Below are 19,893 nucleotides of genomic sequence, written 5' to 3'. Positions count from 1 at the left end.
GCGGCGAAACGTCACTATTCGCCGATGACGCTGCCCAGCGGTGCCAACATCGCGGACATCGCCCCGTGGCGCCGGCGGCCGCCGCGCGGCGTTGCTTGGAAACTGTTGGAAACGAAACGTCCGCTGAATTCAATTGGTTCCTTCGTCTAAAGCCCCTTGCACAATAGGCGATAGCGATAGCGATAGCGACAGCGACAAGGTTGCCGACAAAGGCTGCGTTCGGGGAGCGCGCTATTAGCGTTATTTGCTTATTCTATCCTTGTTCTACACTTGATGAGCGATAAAGATAGAATGATGCAATAGCGCTAATAGCGCGCTCCCCGAACGCAGCCAAAGCTATACCTTTGTCGGCAACTTTGTCGCTGTCGCTATCGCTATCGCTATCGCCTATTGTGCAAGGGGCTTAACAGTGAATTTGGAGTCTAATAACTCCGGAAATCTTAGTTTATAGAAATTAGTCATTTTAATAACTCAGAAATAATTTTTAAAATAGAGTAACTTTAAAAAACATACAGAATTTAATAATATTTGAAATCTTTCGGAATCTAGTAACTTTCAAATCCCAACTTTTCAATTTAGTAACTTTTGAGTCTCAATTTATTTCAAATCTAGTGATTTTTAAATCTTTTTTTTAATCTAGTAACTTTGGAAATTTTATTAATAATCTATTATTTGTAGATTTGATTATGGCAATTAAAACTAAGTAAATTAAAATTACTTTGTTCCAGAGCTGTCATTGGAACATCAATTGAATATGAACCCGGAAAACATTATACAATGTTTGGACAAATAAGGTATTTGTTACTTAATTTTATTAATTTTATTAAATTTATTAATAATAATTTATTATTTGTAGATTTTATTATAGCAAAACTAAGTAAATTACTTTGTTTCAGTACTGTCATTTTGGAACATCAATTAAATATGATCCTGGAGAACATTATGATGTCTTGAAATTAAAATATTTTTTGTTTGATTTTAGTAATTTTATTAATAATAATTTATTATTTGTAAATTTGATTTTAACAATTAAAATTTAGTAAATTAATATTATTTTGTTCCAATGTGCTGCCGTTGAGACATTAATTGAATATGAATTGAATATCCCGAAGAACATTATTATGTCTTAATTAAGATGTCTTAAATATTATTCTTTGATAAAATGGAACAGTGTTCCTTAATAATTTGTTTATAATCAAATTTGCTAAAATAGATCAGACTATAATATTATTATATAATTAGATATATATTAGATTAGATATATATAATCTGATCTATTATGATAAATTGTCTCTTGAGTCTATTGAAAAGTTCAATTAAAGTTCAGATAGTGGATAATTAAACGAACGTTTTAAATACATAAACACTTCTGTAAAAAAGAATGGTTAGCGCTACGATTAAGTCTTCATTTGCTTCATCAATAATTGTATAGCTCTTTTTTTTTTGTAAAATAGCGATTATTCTCAGTCTTTATTTAGATATGTTCGTCGATGTCGATGGGGATGATAGTAGGAAAAGGATAGGGAGAGAAAAACGAGCTTACGCCAGCGTTTCGTGATTACAGTGATTTTCCGCAATTAAAGTCTGTTTAGTCATGGACCAGTACGTGGACTGCGTTCGCGAAACACATCTGACAGTGCAGCTCGACGCATTGCGTTTTATTTGCAACAGTCTGCACTCATTGTTTGCCTCTATGTGAAAATACAAAAATATAAACGCAGGGAGGATAACGCCAATTCAGAAATATAGAAGCGAAATTTATACTCTTTAAGTTTTGATAAACTTTAAAAAGTCTTTCTCATAGATTTGTGAACAAATTGCCATATGACTATATTTTTTTATTTATTTTGAAATTGAATTAACATTGAGTTAAGTGTTAATCTCATGAAATTTTAGTTGTAAATTGTGCACATTACGTTTTATTAGAACATAAATGTCTTTCGAATTAAAATACTGAAAAGGAATATTTTTATAATTTTTAATTTATATCAGGTTTATATTATCGATTACTTGACATGAGCAACTGTTTTATTAGTATAATAAGATTACGCGTACTACAAAAGATACAAGTATGACAAAATATATATTACATTACATAAATATAAATTTATATATAGATATATAATTTTTCTCTGCATTATTTAGCCCGTGCACAGAACCCTTTTAATTTTAATTTGAATTGATAGGTAAATCGAAAATGATTACCTTCGCTTAAAAATACTTTTCCTTCTTGATTTAGCGACATGACATAATTTATTTATAACAATTTGGTTATATGATACATATGAAAACTTTATATAAAAATAAATAATTCCGATATCTAAGATATCTAAATATTATCGAGCGATTATCCAAAAATATTCACAGTCTATTTAGATATGAGAAGACACTATATAAATTGTAACACTTCTCTTCGAGCGTGAATGATATTCTATTCATGTATTCGCGATATCGGCGATATTGTAAAAGTAATATCCGGAAGTCACTGCAATACGGTAATTATTAACGTTGAATCTCTCGTTTGCAATGAGGAACGGTCCTTTTTAATTCACTTATACAGTTACATTGATACTCGGTTATTAATGGATTAAATGCTAGACGAGATAAATATTGAAATTAAACCCATATTATATCTGGCATAATATATTTATCAAGGCGAGGATGCATTACTCTCATTAATAGCGCAAAAGGCGTCTCTTCATTTGAGATTGCTCGTATGATGTGCGATTATATACGAATATATTTAATCCGCGAAAATGTGGAGAGTCACAGACACCAAAATCCGGCATCAATGTGTATCTCACGCGCGGAGAGTCGCAAAACAAAGGGGCAAGCCCGTTGTAACATCTGTCATTACGACAATCCAATGTTTTTCGCGCGCCTGTGACGTCCGTTGTTATACACGCGATCAGTTGATTTATCACGAAAGATATTACAAAATATACATACCGGACGCGTTTTCATATCGAGTACGCGCTTTCATCTCGCGCGTATGCCATGTGCGTGTTGCAGTAAAAAATTACGCGCGGAGCATAATTGAACATAAAGCTATTACGTACGCGCGGTTAAAGGCTATAATACACAAAATGCATAGCGTAGCATAAGCATAGCACAAGACCGCTGGACCAATGAGCATCCAGCATAATGTCGCCATATTAATTTACGTAAAATGCTCATTGGTCCAGCGGTCTTATGCTATGCTTATGCGACGTTATGCATTTTGTGTGTGACGGCCTTTTTTTTACTGTGTACTTTTTTTTTTTACATGAAACGAATTTTTGACGAAACAAAAAATTTCTTTTTTAATAAAACTGAATTATTGATCGCAATCCAAACGAGATGCTATCTTGTCGTTAGATACTATTATTTTATTTTTTAATCTACTTAGAAACAGTCAATTTTTGATGCTGTAAGAAAGAATATAAGAAAGAATTTGTAATATTTACTGTATCTCGCGAAATGTAATTGCGGCTGTTTAATAGAGTAAGAGCAGAGAGGTCAAAGACCGAGATATGTAAGAAGAATATAATTGCAGGGGTGCCTGTGCGAGGACTATCCACTCATTTGCAATGTGCCACGTCGCACTCTGGCAGTCCAGGGGAATGATAGATGAGCACCAACTATTCCGCGCAAAGCGAGCTTTACCTTTTTGCTGAAATAATCTCAGACAAGGATTTTCGACGTGATGCCCGTGGTCGTAGAGTATGCGATAATGGCCCGACATGCGCGCGCGATTAATGCATTATTACGCGCTCCACCGACACCGCTTTATCCTTATCGCCGTCACGCCGCCCGCGCCGTTGTCATTGTCCTGTTTGGCTTTAACTACTCGTCGCCCTAAAAGCTGAAGATGAAGTAGCGGCGCGGTGCTTTCAGGAGGTTTTGTCAGTTGCTCTTAAAACGATTCCAGGCGCTCGCGCCGGCGAGAGAACATGAGCTACCCTTCATAAATTTTAAAAGAACCGCCGGTTATATGGAAATCTTTAACAAGAAAAGAAACTAAATAAAGTGTAAAATGTATTCAAAGTATAATGAATTAACAAAGCATTGTATTTAAATCAATCTTTCAATCTCACAAGCTATTTTTTAGTATAAGCACTTCCTTCCCTAATTAAATGGAAAATCTTATTATAAATTGGCAGATATAATAAAGCGAGTAAAGATAACAAAATTTAATAAACTACATATATAGAATTTATGGTATATACATATATATTCCACCTCCAGGATTTTTGTCCCTCTACATGTTGCAGATTCTCTTCGATGGATTGATAGTCCAGGATTCTTTCAATTACTTTCTTCCTTAATTAAATAAAAATAATTTTATTATAAATTAGCAGATATGAAAATTTAATAAATTATATGTACAGAATTTAATATTATCCATTCAATCTCAGGATTTTTGTCCCTCTATATGTTGTAGATTCTCTTCGACGGATTGTAGTCCAGGATTCTTGGGAGAGACGCGATCGAACCGATTTCGCCTGTTGGTTATCCGCAGATTTCTCTCCGTGAAGATATACTTCTTCAGATAGTCGCTCAATTCGCCTTCGAAATTATTTTTTAACCTTCTATCCGACACCCCCGACGACATTGCGGTGTACTCATCCGTCCCTCTCGACGCGTCCTGCAGACGACGCCCCAATCCCGCATTCGTCTCCTTCAATTTTTCGTTAGCGCCTCGCATGTCGTTTACTCTGAGCCTAAGGTCGAAGTTCGACTTCCTCGAGGCGGCGAGCTCGTCCTTTAAAGCCACTCTCTCCGATTTCAATGCGTTTAATTCTTCCTTAAATATCTCGAGCTGCGACCTCGACGCCGCCTTCTCGTCCCTCAGATTCATCAGTTCGAGTTTCAAAGCCTGAATCTCCTCCACCGTCGCTCCACCGAAGTCTGCCCTCGTTTTCTCACCGTCCAGGCAGGAGTTGCGACTACTGCGCGAGATATCCGCTTTCATCTTCGGCGCCCTATTCTCGGGCTGATCGATATCGAGCGCCGCGGTCCTTTCGTTACTCTCCGACATCTTCGGATCGGCGAGATAATTAGAATAATTGCTCGCTCCTTTCTCGTGCGAGATTTCAAATTTCTTCAAGATAGGATCGACGATTTCTTCGTCGTCCGACACTTTCGTCCACGCCGCCGGGCCTTCGGATCTGCCTTCCGTCAGTTCCATCGCAATCTCGGAGTTTTCGGACCGCAAATTTGCCTGCTCCAATTTCAAAGGCTTATTCCCGCGTCTCTTTAGCTCGCCCTTTGATTCGTCTTTGGTCCCCGCTTTGTTATCATGACCGACGCGTGTGTCAGATTCGACTTTGACTTCTGTTCCGCCGTCCCTTCGCTCGCCAATTTCGACCTTTACGCTCGTGCGCGAGGTATCCGAGCAATTTTGCTTCTGCTTAATCTCGTTATGAGCGCCGGCGAATCCCCGCTCGTGGTCCCTCGCAAGCGGATGCCGCGTATCGATCTCCTTTAAATAATTCTTACGATCGTTACTCTCGTCGTGCAACGCGGCCGCAGCGAGCCGCAATGCCTCATACTTCATTCGCTGAATCTTCAGTTGATTACCGAGTGCTCGGCACTCGTTACCGATTTCATTTATTCTCCCTCTCGCGTCGTCTCTCTCCCGCCTCAGCTCGACGTTATCTCTCTCCCGCGTGTCGCAGGTAGCCCGAAGGAGAGTATTTTCCGCTTTCGCTTTGTCATTTTCGACCCTTGATTTATTCAATTCCATGGAAAAATATTCATTCTCCTCTCTCGCCTTATTCAGCCGCTCTCGCAGGGCGACGTTCTCATCATCGAGCTCGTTAATACGCGTCGCGAACTCGTTCTTTTCAGCCAACAGCACTCGTACACGGTCCTCGGCCTCGGCATTCCGTAGCGACAGCATATCCAAATCGCCGACGACCCTCGAGTTCTCCGATCGCAAACGCGCCGCTTTAACGGCCGCGTCTTCCAGCTCCGTCCGCATTCTCTCCAGCTCGAACTTTAAATTCTCCGCGGCAGCCTCGCGCTCGCTCATCTTCTCCCGAAGGCCGTTACGCTCGGACTTAAATTTGTTAACTTGATCCTGCAGCGCGGCGCACTTGTTATTGGCATCGGCCATCGACCTATCCAACAATCCTTTCTCGGACCTCAACTCCGATAACTCTTCCTCAAGTTGTTCTTTCTCGTTCCGTAGCTGTTTGACTTTATTCCCCGACGCTTTGTACTCCGCCATCAGCCTGTCGAATTCGCTCGACCTTTCCTCGCCGATGCTCGTCCGGCAGTTCAATCGATACGTCAACGACTGCTCGTTAGACTCGAGATCAGAAATTTCACCCTCCGACCCGGCCCCGTCACCGACGGCTTTATCCGGCACGGGCTTCAAATAGCCGATTCGCTCGTCCGATTCCTTGTTCGGACTTATTTCAGGCTCATTTGACTCGGCTTTCAAGTACTCTAATTCTTCCCTGAGGTTTCGTGCACGCTCTTCAGCATTGTCTCGCTCCCCCCCGCAGCTTTTCTCCATCGAACTTTTCAATTTGCCCAGTCGCTCGCGTACCTCCTGTTTCCCAAGTCCCTCAATTATACTTCTCAGTTTTACATTTTCGTCGGAAGCGATCCCAAGTTTCGTCTTCAGGTCCTCCGTCTCGGCCCTAAGGACCGCTTTCAGCGCGTCCCCCTGGGTAATAATATTCTCAATTTCCTTGTCTCTCACTTCGAGAGCGTTACGCAACCTACCCGTTTCCCCTAACAACGTCTCTTTGTCCTCGCGAAGGCCCAGCAATTCTTTCCTCGCTGCGTCCATTTCAATCTTCATCAGTTGCATCTCTGCGACACGCCGCTCGGACTGATCGCGTTCAAGTTCCGATAACTTTTGTTTCCCCCTTTTTATATCCTCCCGAAGAGTCTCGTTTACCTCGCGTATGTCAGCGATAATCTTCTCGTACTTCTCACGATCTCTCTCCGACGTTAATCTGATGCTCGCACGTTCGTCGTTCAGCCCACTTATACGCTCGTTCTTTTTCAACAATTCCGATTTTAAATACACGACCAAGGCTTCGAGCTGCTCGATTCTCTCACGTAAATTCGCGCGATCATCGAAAACTTCGAGCTCCCTCATTTTGCAACACAATCGCTCAATCAAGTCTTCCAGCGCTTCCGTTATTTTCTCGTTGGTGCTTATAACTTCCGGCGGAGCCTGTTTTAAAATGGCGATTACCGCGATTGATTTTTTAACGATATCTTCGAGTTCTGTGACTTTGGTCATGTATCGCGAGCCGCTTACGCCACCGATTTTGCAATATTTATTCATCGGTTTTATCTTCAACTTTTCAATCTCGCTATCGATTTCCTGGAGGAAATAATTCAATGACGAAGCGGTTTCCAAGCATCTCTCGTACCGAACGTTCTCGCGCGATCGTTCATCCATCGGCACGTCCGATCGTCCGAGCTCCACGGACAGCACTTTCAGGTTTACTCTTAGATTAACCACCTTCTTCATGTATCTCAAACAGTCGGGATCGCCAGCGGCGATCATCGCCTCGCGATCGCTCTTTAAATTGTTTCTCAAGTCGTTCATCAAGCGCTCGATGCGCTTAACAACGTCGGGGATATCCGTAGCGTCCAAACTTTCGCTATAGTTCGCATTCTCGCGAATAATTCTCAGCCGGCCCATCTCTCCCATCAATTGTTCGGCGAGATTGTTCAATTCGCCGATCCTCTTCCGATATTCCGCTCTATTACCGCACCTCAATCGCAGCATCGCCCTTAATCGATCGAGCTTGTGACGCAGATTCCTGTTCCTGGTCTTGAACCTGTACAAATTCTCGCTAACGTTCACGAGCTCCTCCGACAGGCCGATAATCATCTCGACGGTCTTGCCGATCGCGTTCGCGAAGATTATTTCTATCGTCCGATCGCCCCTCGTGAACTCGTTCAGCTTGTCCCTGAGTTGCTCCACCAGCACGACGCTCGTCTCGCTCTCCTCGGCCTCCTTCAGCCGCCTCTTCAGACGCAGAATCTCGTCGTTCATACGTTCCCGCTCGCTCGTGAATTCGTTCTCGAGCGTGGCGATCTTATCGCCTATTTCGCAGACGGTGACACGCGCGATATCCTTCTCGGCTTTCGTCAGGGCACGCTTCAGGCTCGTTACTTCGTTCTCCAGTGCGCCGTTTGCCTGCTCCAACCGGTTAATCTCCTCCCTCTGATGCGCGATCAAAGGGTCGATCTGCTGGCTATCGTTCCCATTCTTGTCATCCACACGCAAAGCCATTTTCATCCGCCAGATATTACTCTTCAGTTTCGCGCTATCGTCCCGCCAGTCCCTCATCTGCCGCATCACGTTATGCAGCTTGTGCAGGGTCGCAACAGCCATTCGGGCGATCCTCGTCTTCTCCTCGACGGCAACGTCAATCGCGATCACTGACAAGTAATCGTCGAGATATTTGTCATTCATCGCTGCCTCTTCAATTTCACCGGAGTTATGTAATACGTGACAGAGCGGCATTGAACGGGAGATAATAAATTTCGCCAAACACATCGATGGTATAGCTATTAAAAGTTTACGTAAAAAATCTTTTATGTACATGTATAAAATTTTGTTAAAATGTTTTTTATACGTTTATAAAATTATTTATGACTTTACCTTTATGCAGATTTTCATTTAAATCATTATAAATTTTTGAAAATGTTCCGTTGTGGTTAGCGCTGTGCCGCTAATAAATCCATTTAAACGTCAATTAATTTACACTATTTTATTAATTACATTGTACAAATATCGATTACTATTTTTTATTAAGCGTACAGCATGTCATGGTAACAATAATATCAATAATTTGCAACAATTTCCAATTATCTATGAATGTTTCATCAACTTGTACTTGAGAATTTTCGTATGTCGAATTGTCACTAATGAGCGGCGCTTCGGAAGATAGGAAATCGATTTTCATGCGTGCACTGGGAGCACAGATATCTTCACGTTTGACAAGCTGTTAACATGTATGTTACGTACATACATACATACACATTATTTATTATACATTTTGTAAGAGCTTAGAGCCCGTCCGTTGTTACGGCAATTCGATTAACGAAACGGTGATTTTGCACGAGTAAACGCGGCGGACGGCGCGCGGCGCGGCGAGCAAAAAGGGGGCGGAAAGTTTCGTGAAGTTCCGTTAACCCCCGCACCGCATCCGTGTTTTCCTCCTTCCTTTGCAATTACCGCGCAGATTTAATTGATGACGGGGGCCCTCTCGATAAGTTCTCCAACAGAACCGAACTGTGGTCCAAGTGCTCTCGAAACTCTCGAAACTTAAGAAGCGTTCAGTATCGCTGCGCTTGGCCCTCAATATCGGAACACCTAATAAGACTGCTCTAACGAGGACTTTCGCCGGGGCATACTGCGCGCAATTTAATTATAGCGACCGCTTAATTATGTGGGTCGTACGTAATCGGTACTTCCGGTTTCCCGGGGAGCGCGCGAGAACTTCGCGACTGGGAAACTCGGTGAATAATGCGCGTGTTCTCTCCGCATCGAGCATCTCCATCTCTATCGACAACAATCTCACGTATAGGATTCTCTGATGCGATCGAAATTCTCGATATAAATTCGCGACGAGGCAGTTTATTTAATATTAGCTTATTGCTGTTAACCGCTAAAGATTCTGTTTATTTTGTACATACATACATACAATTTTGGAAACTAAGTTATCCGAAGTTTAATTTAGAATTGCAAAATCGAGTTATATCGATCCTCACTACCAATGTCGCTGAGTCACGTGTCGAGCTCATTGAGATTAGTACCAATACTGCCTGACATTTCACGAGTTTCCGCGCAACCTCATATCTGCATAAAAAGATTTTATCTTGGCAAAGCTTCTTTTTGCGAAACAATGATAGCACGCTGCACCGTCACGGGTTATCCGTGAATTGACCCGAGGCATAAATAACTTGTTTTTCATTCCGATAATGTTAGAGGTACTATCTAGAACTAGCGCCGGATACCAAGTAACTTTTACATCTTTTATCCGGCGCCCTCGCCGGAAGTACGTCGTAATGATTGTAAGGGCATTTTCAGGAATAAATTCGCGTCGCGGAACGTACGCTATGCAGAAAGGTTAAAACGCGGTTCTCCAAATTGCACCGGGTCATGGACGATCGATACGCACCGCCGTTTTGCTCATGCGGATGCCATGCACCGCGGCCGGCGAAGCCGATCGAATCGCCGCCGCACGAGCCGTGCTGTTGCTGCGACTACAACCCATTCAGCGACAATTCCAAGGAGTCGGAGATCTACGACTTGCCGTTCGCCCTGCGAAAACTGACGGTAATGAAGTGCCAGATGAAGAAGTGGCGCATGGAGCGGCTGCAGCTCGAGAGCGAAAATAGGTCTCTGAAACGAGCTCTGCGATCATTCGGTATCGGTGTTCCACTTCATAGCCGAACCTTTCCTCCCCCCTCACGCTATATCTCTTATGGAATAAATTTTATAAGAAATGGGCGTTCAAGTATATATACGAAGAGTAATTTTAGCGCGTTGCTTTTCCCGGCGCGCCGGGAATTCTACTTATGGAACGGTTCTGTAATAAAATCTGTTCCATATTGATTTCGGATATTTCGCGAAACTATATCAAATGAAAATATTTCGATTATCAAAGTAAACGATTCTCCGATGTATACATCACTATTTCACAAGTTTCCTCTTTCGCGTTCTTTACTTTTAAGTTTGCGTAGCACCATCGATGTGCATACGGTTCACCGTAAGAGGCCCGCGTTTTCTTAGTTCATATAAAAGAAAGTACCGAATATATATTTCGGGCGGTCAAATAATTTCCATATAGGTGTGAAGCCCGACGGAGTATTGGGCACTGATCCCTTGCTTGTGCATTACCGCGAGGAAAACGAAAGGCTGCAGAATGCAAATGAGGAACTGGCGGAAAAAGTTTGCAACCTCGGGGAGAGCCTCGCCGAACGAGATTGCTGCGACGATCCGTGCGAAAAAGTTAAATACGTGAGGGAGAAAATAGCTGCGCTGAGAGATCGTTTCGCTGCCGAAAAAAAACAGTACGTAATGCCTATTGACTATGAAATCTCGCTAAGACGGTTTAATGATTCTCTCTCTTTCTTTCTCTCTCTCTCCCTCTCCCTCTCTTTGCAATTTGCTTTGATGAGCGGAAAAATAATTGAGCAATAAACAGAAAAAGAATGGCAAAAAGGTCTGCTATGAAATTAATATTAAATTAATTGTTGAGGAATTATCGTAATGGCAAGAACAGACTTCTGTTTTAGACTCCGCGAAGTTATATAGCTTTAAAAGGAGATTAATCACAGTTCGTCGGTCGCGATATTTCCTCGAAAACCATCTATCTTCATTAAATACGGTACGCCAATATAATTACGTGCAAACTGTTAATATCGTGACAGAATGCGAGACACGATTTCGCATCTGAAGCTGAAACTGGCGGAAGCCGAGGAGGATACTTCCTGTGCGGCATTAAATCGTTTGAGGGCAAAGCTTCGTGAGTTAATGAAAGATGGTCAGAAGGTGGATCAACAGGTGCCCGCGGTTGTCGAGAGATCAATGCAGACGTCGGTGGATCTATCAAAGAGCCACGAAGATCTGTTGCGAGCGGAGAACGAGCGTCTGCAGGCCGAACTGGCGCAGATTCGTCGTTCAATGGAGGAGGTTGTCACACCGGTCACAGAGGAGCGTGTTCCACCTTTACCTACGGACGACGAAGAAACGGACATGTCGGCGCTGCTAAGTCAGCTACGTAATTGCGAGACGTTTCTGGCTGAATTAAAAACGCATTTGGACGAGAAGACGGCTCACGTGGAGGCTCTGCGAAGTGAGCTTGATCAACAGAGAGCCTCTGTCGCCGCACCTGCATTAGATGTGGATCAGATGACCGTCAGCCCTGCGACCATGATGGATGAGATGGCCGAGATGAAGGAGGAACCTGAAAAACCTGACGATAAAGTATATATCTCCCTTTATTTCTCTCCGTGTTTGTAAATACTCGTTGTCGTACGGTCGCGCGTTACGATACGTTAAAAGTCATGAATGTTTTATGCCGAGACACGTTACACTCCTGTTTCGTCGAGATGAGACAAATGCCAGGAGGATGTTTATACTTGTCCAACTCCCGCAATAGTATTCATGACAATTGGGTGTTTGTTCGCAGATTACGGAGCTACTCGAAAGCCTGCGGCAGTCGGAACTGGCTGTGCTGGGCGTGAGTAAGTTGCAGAGCGAGATCGAAGATATGAGGTCCCAGCTGTATAATCTTGAGACGGAGAAAAAGGAACTTCTCGATGAGCTGGGGAAGATACGGAGCGCGGTGTCCGAGAGAGACCGTCAAATAAACGAGCTGAACGATGAACGCGAGTCCCTGAAGGAGGAGATTGCGACAATAAAATCCGAGCGCGACGAATTAAATATTAAGAGTGCGTTGTTAGATAGGGAAATTCGAAAAATGCAAGACGATTTGACGAGAGTGAAGGAGGAGGATAACGAGCTGAAGAGCGAGATCGATAAGTTGAACGTTGACCTGCGTCTCGAGAAAGAAAAATTTCAAGTGGCGCAAAAAGAGCTGGGGGGCATGAGGGACGATTTGCATAGTCTTGGGGCTGAAAATGAATTCTTGAAGGAGACATTGGAAAATGCTAAATTGGAGACTAACGAACTTAAGGAAGAAAATGTTGCTTTGAAAAACAATCTTGATAATATGATTAAGGAATTGGAATCTTCGAGAGAGGAAAATAATAATATTAAGACAAAGGTAGATCAATTATTATCCGAGAATGAGCGTTTAACAAGTGAATTAGAAAAGCGAGTGACGGAGACGGATCAATTAAAGTCCGAAGGAGTTGCATTGAAGGACGGTCTCGATAGACTGCTACGAGAAATGGATAGATTAAAGGTTGAAAACGATAAACTGCAGGACGAAAGTGCTGTTGTTAAAACCGAAAGAGACAGTCTGGCAAGTGAAAGAGACAGCTTGAAATCCGAGAATGGCCTTCTTAAAGACGACTTGTCTAAGACAAATGTAGCGTTAGACGACGCAAAGAAACAATTGAGCAAATTTAAAGTCGAGAATGGAGTTCTTACGGAAGAATTGGAGAGGGCTAATGTAAATAATAACAAGCTACTCGCGGACTTCAATACTTTGCAGAGCGAAATGGCAAAGTTGAAGTCGGAGAACAGAAAATTGTTACAAGAAGCGGATGATGGGAAAGAAGAACTAAGAAAGTTATTGTCCGAAATAGAAACTCTGAAAATGGAAGCGGATAATACAAGTAATAAATTGACGAGGGCAAATAACGAAGTTGCAGATTTGCGGCAGGAAGTGGCCGGGTTAAATAACGAACTGAAAGAGACGAGAGTTATAAGTGAACAGCTACGGGGGGACGTTCGCCGAACAGAAGTGGAGAACGAAAATATTAAGACGGAGATGAATAACTACAGGAACGAAAATGATAGGCTAAACGCGAAGCTAAACGAACTGCAGGAACAAATAAATTTATCGACGGACGAGGTAAATAAATTAAGAGGACAGCTCGACGACGCCGAGGCTCGAATGAAGTTTCTCGATGCTCAGATCGCTAGTTTACAGACCGGTAGGGACAAGATGCAGAATGAGATCAACGCTTTGCAAAATGAGATCAGCAAACTGAAACTAGATCTAAGTGCAGAAACTACTGCTAAACGAGACATTCAGGAGGAATTAGCGGCGTTGAAGAGCGAGATGAAAAATTTGATCGCAAAGATCGACGAGCTGAAGGTGCAAAATCATGTTCTGAAAGAGGAGAGAGACGCCCTTAAGAAGGAGCTGTTGAATCTGGGCGAGGAGTCGTTGAGCCTAAAGGCCGTGAATGCCGAGATGACGAGCGAGATTAATAATTTAAGACCGGCCATATCTGATCTTCGATCGCAATTATCTAAAGCGGAAGAAGATATTGAATATTGGAAGTTGGAAAATTGCAAGCTTAAGATGGAGGCGGATAAGTTATCCGCCGAGAACGAAAAGACAAAGGGAGCTTTAAACGTCTGTAAGGTAGAGATAATTAGTTACGTATTCCTGCTGTGTAACTTTTTATGCCTTTGATAATAATCACATTGAAATTCATAGGTTGAGCATCAAGCGTTAGAGAAGGAGATAACGAATCTTAGAAATGAGACGATTAAGCTCGAGGGAGAGATCGCGGAACTTAAAAATCTGTTAGAAGAACTGAATCTGTCTTCATTCGCCGAAAAATCCGCTAAAGAAGAGGCAGTGGAGAAACTGACGAAAGTTACGGATGAAGTCGTCGCTTTGAAAGAGGAACTTGAAACATTGAAGTCTGAATTGGCGAAATTAAGAACGGAGAACGATAAGATAAGAGATAAGGAAGAAAGTTTGTCGCGTCAAGTATCAATGTTAAAGGCAGAAATAGAAAACACGAAAAATGAAATATTAGCTTTGAGATCAGACAATGACACGTTAAAGTCAAAGGCAAATATGTTAACAGCCGACAACAACAAATTGAAAAATGAATCAGATAGGCTAATATCTGAAGTTGACGGGTTGAAACTGGAGAACGCGGGTCTGAGGGAAGAACGACAGAAATTCGAGGAAGAATTTGGCAAACTGAGAGGCGAGGGTGACGGGCAGAGGGCCGAAATTAAAAGTCTGAAGTCCAGCCTGATAGCTGAACAGGCATTATCAGAAAAAATTGGATTGGAATTATCTGCTAGCCAATCGGAAAACGATAGATTGAGAGCAGAGTCGGAGGAGCTGCGGAAGAATTTAGGTGCTCTCGAATTGACAAATGGCGAGCTGAGCAGCGAAGTGGAGGATTTAAAGAAAACGTCGATCGACGCGCGAAACAAGGTGGACGCATTGCAATATCATGTGGCCGCGTTGCTGGAGGAGAAGAAGGCACTTCTGAGCGAGTTAGACGGTTTACGAGCGGAAGTGAGTGGATTAGGTAAAGAAGTTGTGTCGGATAAAGCCGCGCGGGAAGTTGCTGAGAAAAAGGCGATCGTTCTGAGCGGTGAATTAATGGACCTGAAGGCGGAGCTGGATAAGACGCGTGTGGAAAATGAGAGTTTGAAGCAGGAATTGAACGACGTGAATAAACGGTACGCCGCGTTAGAAAACGAGAATGCCGTGTTGAAAATCGAAAATATTAAAATAGCGACGGAACTCGATTCCTTCAAGTTGGATTTAACAGCGGCGAGGAGTGACCTCGATAAGTTCCAAAATGAGAACAGCGAGTTAAAAGGGGAGATCGATGAATTGAAGAAAGTACTCGGCGATGTCGAAACGAAGATTAAATTTCTCGATGGACAGCTTGTTGACTTGTCGAATGAAAAAGAGCGACTCGAAAAAGAGGCGAGCGACGTGAAAGCTCAGGCTGCGATTTCAAAGGCTCGCGCTGATGACGCACGTGCGCAGCTTGATGACTTAATTAACAAACTGAGCGCGGAGAAAACGAGCAGGAGCGTCGCCTTAAAGGAATTGGACGCCTTAAAGGATGCTTTGGTGCAATTACGAGACGATTTGAATAAATGCAGGGCGGACAACGAACGACTGACAATCGAATTGGCCGCTTCGGAAGAACGAGCGTTAGCGATACGGAGAGATTTCGAGACGACTGAAACGATCGAAACTGAAAACGGCAAATTGAGAAAAGACGATTTGACGAGAGTGACGGACGACGCGGAAGCTCAGGCTGCGATTTTAAAGGCTCGCGCTGATGACGCACGTGCGCAGCTTGATGACGTAATTAACGAGCTGAACGCAGAGAAAGCGAGCAAGAACGCCGCTTTAAAGGAATTGGATGCCTTAAAGGATGTTTTGGCCCAATTACGAGACGATTTGAATAAATGCAGGGCGGACAACGAACGACTGACAATCGAATTGACGGCTTCGGAAGAACGAGCGTTAGCGGTACAGAGAGATTTCGAGACGACTGAAACGATCGAAACTGAAAACGGCAAATTGAGAAAAGACGATTTGACGAGAGTGACGGACGACGTGGAAGCTCAGGCTGCGATTTTAAAGGCTCGCGCTGATGACGCACGTGCGCAGCTTGATGACGTAATTAACGAGCTGAATGCAGAGAAAACGAGCAAGAACGCCGCATTAAAGGAATTGGACGCCTTAAAGGATGTTTTGGCCCAATTGCGAGACGATTTGAATAAATGTAGGGCGAACAACGAACGACTGACAATCGAATTGGCCGCTTCGGAGGATCGAGCGTTAGCGATGCAGAGAGATCTCGAACCGATCGAAACTGAAAACGGTAAATTAAGAGAAGATGATTTGGCGAGAGTAAGGATGGCGCGCGATGAAGAGCGGCAGGTTTTAGAAAAGTTAACGACAGAAAATGAGGAATTGCGGGATGAGCTAAGAAGGGCACAGAATGAGATCAATAAATTAAAGGAGAATATCGAGAAATCGAAAGGCGATTTTATAGAGGATGTGGACGATATCGACAGGTTTGAAAATGAATTGAAGAAATTGATGATCGAGATAGACAAGGCGAGAGAAGATTTAAAGCGCGCGACGGAAGAGAATACTAAATTAAAAATGATCAATGACGGTCTCGAATTAGAACTAGGTCGATTGAAAGCGCAGCAAGACGAAATAAAAGATTATCCTGAGCGAGTCGATGTAGAAGTTAATGGGTCAGAGAATGAAATCCGAAACCTCTTTGTCGAAAATAATGCGCTGAAAATTGAAAACATGCAGCTGAAATCCGGATTGGATCATTGTCAAGAGGAGAAAGAGCGTTTGAAAGAGGAAATTAACAGTTTGCAGAGTGAAAAAATCGAATTGCTGAGATCTTTCCCTCCGACCGTAGGTTTGTACCGGTTCTTTCAATATATTATTGGAAAATATTAGCACGGTTGTTTATAAATCAATGGATATAATTTAGTCGTGTAATGCGTTTCATTCATATTCGCTGGTTTTTGGCGAATCTTTTTCTCACCATTGAATTTAGCCGCGCGCATTCGCATTAAAGGAAAGACATCTTTGTAATTCCAGAGGCTGGCGTGATTAAACCGGATGAATGCGGCGACTTCGTTAAGGCGAATGAATTACTGAAGAAGCAAATTGAAAAGCAATATGACGGTAAAAACTTGCATAAAAACTTTTTCAACTGTTTTGTCACTGCGACAGTTTTTATCGCATCGTAGAGACGCGAATTTCCTTATTCATAGCCCGTAATTAGTCCGGCTAATATCTCAATAAGTCAAGCATTTCCATAAACTTGCGAACACTCGAAGTCAACGTCATTCAAATCGTTATAATCTATTAATTATGCGATGCCAACAAAAGTCGCGTGTCAGAGTTTTTGGCGCGCAAGAACAATATCTAACAATATCTAGACGAATTTCGAGATACATAGAAAGTGACACGAACAAACTCTGATTACATAATTTCTGCAAGTTGGTTCTGCATTTGTTCTCGCGACACAATAGCCGTGCGACGCGTGCGTGATTATATACAATTTGTGGACGGCAAAATTCCGTCGAGACCCGCGATGGCGACGACGTGGGAGGACGATTTTGAGATCGAGCGCTGGACCGTGCCGTCCATCGTGGAGCTACTGAGAGAATCGCAAAAGCTGTCCGAGAATATTTATCTGACGGAGATCGAGGTGCAGGATATCGACAGACTGCTGGATCTGCTCAATGAATGCAGAAGAGACAATGAGAATTATATAAAGCAATTATCGGTGAGGCTAATAACAAGTAACGTTAGTCTAGTACACGTCTTGTTTGATAATTTATTCGGAGGATAATTTGAATTTTCCGGCTTGCATATTAACGCTGCAAATGAATCATTTCTAGGAGCTTGGTGTGGAAGTTACCAAGGTTGCAGGTGTGGATAATGGCGATGAGCTTGCAGCTTTTGACCCTGAATCTTGGTTGAAGGTATGTACGTGCGGTGATAAGAGTTCATTCCGCTGGTTCGCGTTTTGCTTCTTTATATTTATTAAATCTCACGTCGACGTTTCTCCGTATCGACGCGCAGTACTTGTACACTGAGAAAAAAAATATTTAGATCTAAAAAAATATTCATTTAGATTAATTATTTATTTAGATTGTGGCCAAGAGATTATTTACTTAATATAATACACATATTTATTTAGAATTAAATATTTTTATTTAAATTAAGTAAAAATGTCTAATTCTAAATAAATATGTGTATTATATTAAGTAAATAATCTCTTGGCCACAATCTAAATAAATAATTTTTTTGATCTAAAATTTTTTTTTCAGTGTAATAAATAAATGAAAGTGAAGCCAAATTATTCGTTTTTGTAATTTATATATATGTAATTAAAAATTAAAGTATATTCACAACTCACCAACAATTGCGTTACTTTTTTTACCGTCTCTTATTTGGTTCAAACAAAAAAAAATATATATATATACTTTCCATACATATATATATATACATTATAGAAAATTATTTACATTATTTTAATTATCTATATTACATTAATATATAGATATATTGTCGGAATAAGTTATAAACAGGAAATATAACTGTCTGCTGATACAAGATATCTTTATCTATCGTTTCCAGTCCTTGACACTAACGCAACTGGCTGAATTGCACGATAAGATCTGTTTACTGACTTCAAATATGGTGCAACAAGATAGCCCTGCGGTCTGCGATCGATCAGGGATTAATCGGGACTACGGTGGCGATCGGCTGCGGGCGGATTACGATGCTTTAAACCGGCGGATCGCCGCCTTGCAGAAGCAAATAGCCGAGAAGCAGATTGAGGCGGGGTGGAAGCTGCAGGAATTAAAACGGGCTCTTCGTCTCGAGCAGGCAAACCTGATTCGAATCTCCGGCCGGATGAATCTCGAAAAAAGGCGCAACTTGGCTCTCCACCTCACCATGGATGAATCGTGATGTTTTCTTTCCCAGTATCAGCTGGGATGTTAAAAATGGTGCTTGCTTCGAGCAAGTTCTTGTTGCCGGACGCGCAGCAACGAGGCGAAATATATATTCCTTATATTCCTTCTTCGGATTACACTGTACAAAAATAAAGAAAGGAAACGAATTCGATCGATATTCAAAGGATTATATGTGAATGAGAATAATAACATTACGTTTAAGACCGTCTGATATTTTTGAATGACATTTCTGTAATTATAAGCAATGCCGGGGAGACGAAATAAAATAGGGCGTTCTTCAATTATTACAGCTCTTTCAAAAGACCCCCGGTCCGCTTTCACGTTCCGAATGGCTGCAACAATCTCCTAGGCGATATAATTGCGATAACGTACCATATTCAGCAACAACATGGTTTTGTTGCTAATCACGATCGAACAATAACAACTAATGAGAGCCGCTTGTTTCGCGGCGCATGCTTGTGCACGCCGCCACGTGCGATAACGTGATTTCCTGTTTCATTTCGGAGGTCGCGTTGTTCGATCGAGATTAATTCAATTGTACCGCACCGCATTCGTACCCCACGACTTTACGTCGGCTCGTGCGACCGCTGACGCGCGGGTGTGCTACGCGGGCTCAATAGGAAGGCGAATGCCGTTGACAAAGAGTAAACATATAATTGAAATGCGCGGGTATAGATCAAACGGTGAATGAATTGTCGAAATCCGTTTAACTGTGTGTCCATCGCAGAGAATCGAAATAAATTCGTAAAACGCCGATAGCAAACCGCCGCGAGAGCAGGTGCATCAATGCGACGGATTCACGATTGCAAAAGATGTATCTTTTCTTCTTCCCCCTTTTCCCCTTTCCCTCTCTTCCATTTTCCAGGATGAAGAGTTTTTTTTCCATTCAAGTTATATATATATTCTCAGTGCACGGAGTACGAATCACACATGCCATAACAGATATGGTTATGAAATTAACTGTGGCAGGACCTTCGTGTTATAAGATG

The 19,893-nt window shown here is 42.3% G+C and overlaps 2 protein-coding genes and 1 long non-coding RNA gene across 3 annotated transcripts; 2 read left to right on the top strand and 1 right to left on the bottom strand.

Moving 5' to 3' along the window:
• The first annotated feature begins 3 nt into the window (after positions 1-3).
• LOC139775749 (uncharacterized) lies at positions 4-1,048 on the top strand. Its single transcript, XR_011718915.1, has 3 exons — positions 4-118; positions 729-794; positions 897-1,048. It is a non-coding gene; the product is annotated as an uncharacterized lncRNA (long non-coding RNA).
• A 3,345-nt stretch (positions 1,049-4,393) lies between these two features.
• LOC139775744 (uncharacterized) lies at positions 4,394-8,434 on the bottom strand. The gene has a single exon (XM_071711997.1). It carries the CDS (start codon positions 8,432-8,434, stop codon positions 4,394-4,396), a length of 4,041 nt encoding a protein of 1,346 aa, XP_071568098.1.
• Positions 8,435-11,401: 2,967 nt separating this feature from the next.
• On the top strand, positions 11,402-19,219 carry LOC139775743 (uncharacterized). The gene is made up of 8 exons (XM_071711996.1): positions 11,402-11,956; positions 12,162-14,033; positions 14,109-15,348; positions 16,132-16,827; positions 17,013-17,099; positions 17,450-17,706; positions 17,822-17,905; positions 18,564-19,219. The coding sequence occupies exons 1-8, from the start codon at positions 11,402-11,404 to the stop codon at positions 18,897-18,899; spliced, it is 5,127 nt and encodes a 1,708-aa protein (XP_071568097.1). The 3' UTR covers positions 18,900-19,219.
• Positions 19,220-19,893: the final 674 nt, after the last annotated feature.

The sequence above is a fragment of the Temnothorax nylanderi genome, unplaced genomic scaffold (assembly GCF_030848795.1).
Source record: "Temnothorax nylanderi isolate EJ_2023f unplaced genomic scaffold, tnyl_v1.0 TNYL_tig0104_pilon, whole genome shotgun sequence".
Lineage (NCBI taxonomy): Eukaryota > Metazoa > Arthropoda > Insecta > Hymenoptera > Formicidae > Temnothorax > Temnothorax nylanderi.
The sequence above is the reverse complement of the archived record's forward strand: the minus strand, read 5'-3'. Positions and strand labels throughout refer to the sequence as shown.

Excerpts from the sequence above, each read along its gene's own strand:
- LOC139775743 (XM_071711996.1), top strand. The coding sequence starts at position 11,402 with ATGCGAGACACGATTTCGCATCTGAAGCTGAAACTGGCGGAAGCCGAG. Across the intron at positions 17,100-17,449 it reads AATTGAAAAGCAATATGACG|CCGTGCGACGCGTGCGTGAT; the intron begins GTAAAAACTTGC and ends GCGACACAATAG. Across the intron at positions 17,707-17,821 it reads ATTATATAAAGCAATTATCG|GAGCTTGGTGTGGAAGTTAC; the intron begins GTGAGGCTAATA and ends AATCATTTCTAG.
- LOC139775744 (XM_071711997.1), bottom strand. The coding sequence starts at position 8,434 with ATGAATGACAAATATCTCGACGATTACTTGTCAGTGATCGCGATTGAC.